Source organism: Buceros rhinoceros, unplaced genomic scaffold (genome assembly GCF_000710305.1).
Source record: "Buceros rhinoceros silvestris isolate BGI_N320 unplaced genomic scaffold, ASM71030v1 scaffold27126, whole genome shotgun sequence".
Taxonomy (NCBI): Eukaryota; Metazoa; Chordata; class Aves; order Bucerotiformes; family Bucerotidae; genus Buceros; species Buceros rhinoceros.
The window spans coordinates 7,394-9,885 of NW_010416223.1; the positions used below are offsets into that span (position 1 = coordinate 7,394).

A 2,492-nucleotide genomic window follows, 5' to 3' on the forward strand; every position below is an offset into this window, starting at 1 on the left:
CGTCCCCAGCCGGGCTGGGAGTGTGCCCTGCCTGTGACTGGCAGGAGTTTGCCGGTCCCACGGACCCCTCTAGAAGTGTGCTGTTTGGGTGGGACAGGAGCCTGCTAAGCTGGGGGTCGGTGCTTGGCTGCTGCTCAGAGCTACCAGTCTGCAGTGGAGTTTGCAGCGTGGCTGGTGTGGTGGGAGTCATCCCACCAGCTCTCCCCTGGCTTAAAGAAGGGCTTGGAAGCAGGCTCATACCTCTGCAGCACCCTGAATATAATTGATAGCATCCCCCAGCTGCCAGCACTCTTTTGTTTTAGGCACTTGTCATTTGATCTCATTTTCCCCTGAAGTTAAATTACTGCATAACCGAAAGACGAAGGGTTGGAGATGAGTCAAGCACTAGAACTGCATTTGTTTCTTGGATGCTTTCCTGCTCTGCCAGCCAGTACCATGCCACTGCCACCTCTGCGCTTCCCTCAGCCTCTGGGGTCGGGTGGCTGCAGAGTGTCAGAAAACAGGAGTCACCCTGTGTCGGTGACTGTGAACAGTGCACACCTCTGCCGCCTCTCCAGCCATCACCTGAAAGCCCTGTTAGGAGAGCTGGTAGTGCCCTGCGTGCTGCTACTGTTCCGACTTCATCCAGTGACCTCTAAACTCCTCCTGAATGGTAATGAATTGAGCTGTGAAAGCTCCTGCCTTTCCCCAAGAGAGCTGCGGAGAAATATCAGCTGTTGTTTGTGAGGCACAGAGGGAAGGGGCTCCCTCGACTCCTTGTGTGGGCCTGGGTGAGACCAAGAGAGGAAGCTGCCAGGCTTCCGAGAGTGCCTGGTGATAGGCGTGTTTGAGCCCTAGCAAGGTGTGGTCTGGAGGGAGGAGGGCGCGGGTAATCCCCGTGTTCAGGAGTCTGCTGTCGGCTGTGGTGGCTGCTGGCAGCACCCATCTCTGCAGGAGTGCCCCCCGATAGCCAGCCCCCCGTGCGCTGGTGTTCTTCAGGGGCAGAGCCAAACAGGGCTGAGGACACGGAGTGGTACCGTGCAGACTGGAGCAGAAAGGGAAATGAGAGTGCAGGGAGAGACAGCGCAGCCCTCAGTGCTCGGGGAGTGATGTGGAGATGTGGTCAGTGAGAAGAGACTCCTCCTTGGGCGTTAGCCAGGGAACAGCCTTCTCTGATGGAAGGCTGGCATGGCCTCTCTGGGCCTGGCAGGTTTGGCCCGTGGGGCAGGGCGGGGGTGTTGTGCTTTCCTTTCACAGCTTAACTCTCTCCTCCACCCCCTCCCACAGGCTCCAGACGGGCTGGTCGGTACACACGTTCCAGACTGAGAAGCAGAGGAAGATGCAGGCTCTGAGCCCGCAGGAACTTGAGGTCATTCTGGAAGTCATCCGCAAGGCAGAGAAATTGGACACCATTGAGCAGCAGCGCATTGGGTACAGTCACGTTCATTGTCCCCTTCCCTCAGAAGGAGAGAGAGGTCAGCGCAGACAGAGGAGTGGCTCTCCCGGCTGCCTGATCTCAGCCTCCAGCAGTCAGAGCATCCCTTAGGTCAGTTATTTTCCCCTCCCACGTTGCTTGTTTGGAGGTGATGCACATGGGAAGGATGTGATGTTTTCCTTCTCTCCGTGTCTGAAGCTTCTTTCGTGCTGCCGTTAAGCCTTGGCGCTTGCCCTGGTTACAGCCACGGCCACAGTCCCCGGTAGGTGCGGTAAGGCAGCAGCCCTCGTGGCTCTGGAAGAGGCTGGGGAAGATGCCGAGCTGTGCAGTTACACGCGCTGCTAGTGGGCAGCAGGGCTCGGAAACCGCTGCTGGCAGCTCAGTTAGGTTTGCCCTTGCCTGCAGCAGCCCCCTGGGATTTTGCTTGGAATGGTGAATGAGTTTGTTCTAGCTGGCTGAGCCCTCTGGAAGGGGGTTGCTAGCTTGAATTATTTAATTTATGGGCATCCTTTCGCCACTGCAGATTTCCACCTGCTGTCAGTTCTGCTGGAGGTCTGGCCTCAGCTGTGTCTGTGGTCCTCCTACACCGACTGCCTCTGAAGCCGGGGAGTTCGGCACCCTGCAGTGTTTGGTGTTGTGAGACAGGACACCCTGTGACTCCCAGCTGTGTCCAGCAGAATCAGCTTCCTGCGCTTCGCTTCGTCCCTGTGCAGCGCAGGAGAACCCACAGTGATGTCTGTGTGGTAGATGAGACCCCAGCAGCCCCAGAAGCAGCCAGCGACCCTGAGGGGCTGATCGCTCCCGTGTGGTTGTTGGTGCAGCAGCAGAAAGCGGTAGCCTCGCGGCTCCTGAGCTGACGCGTTCTCTGAAAGGCCTTTGTTAACTCCTGGGACTTCTCTTGTGCTGAGGTCGCGGGTTCTAGATGCCCTAAGGATGGCTCAGCCCGCCTCTGCTGTCTGGCCTCACCACCGCGGCAGCAGCCCTTCCCAAGAGCCCTGGCCTCCTCTTGGTCTGGTGGGACGTTAGTGCTGATGAGAACGGGGCCGCCTGGGCAGCAGGACAGCAGCCGCGCGTGGCT

At 58.4% G+C, this 2,492-nt stretch overlaps 1 protein-coding gene across 1 annotated transcript in view; it reads left to right on the forward strand.

The window, feature by feature from the left end:
* Window positions 1-2,492, forward strand: part of RPH3AL (rabphilin 3A-like (without C2 domains)) — a gene marked incomplete at its 3' end in the record, with an annotated part of 25,133 nt that overhangs the window by 242 nt on the left and 22,399 nt on the right. Inside the window, exon 2 of the mRNA XM_010137740.1 lies at window positions 1,267-1,410. Within this exon, the coding sequence (XP_010136042.1) occupies window positions 1,267-1,410 (144 nt within the window). The remainder of the gene's footprint in view (window positions 1-1,266; window positions 1,411-2,492) is intronic.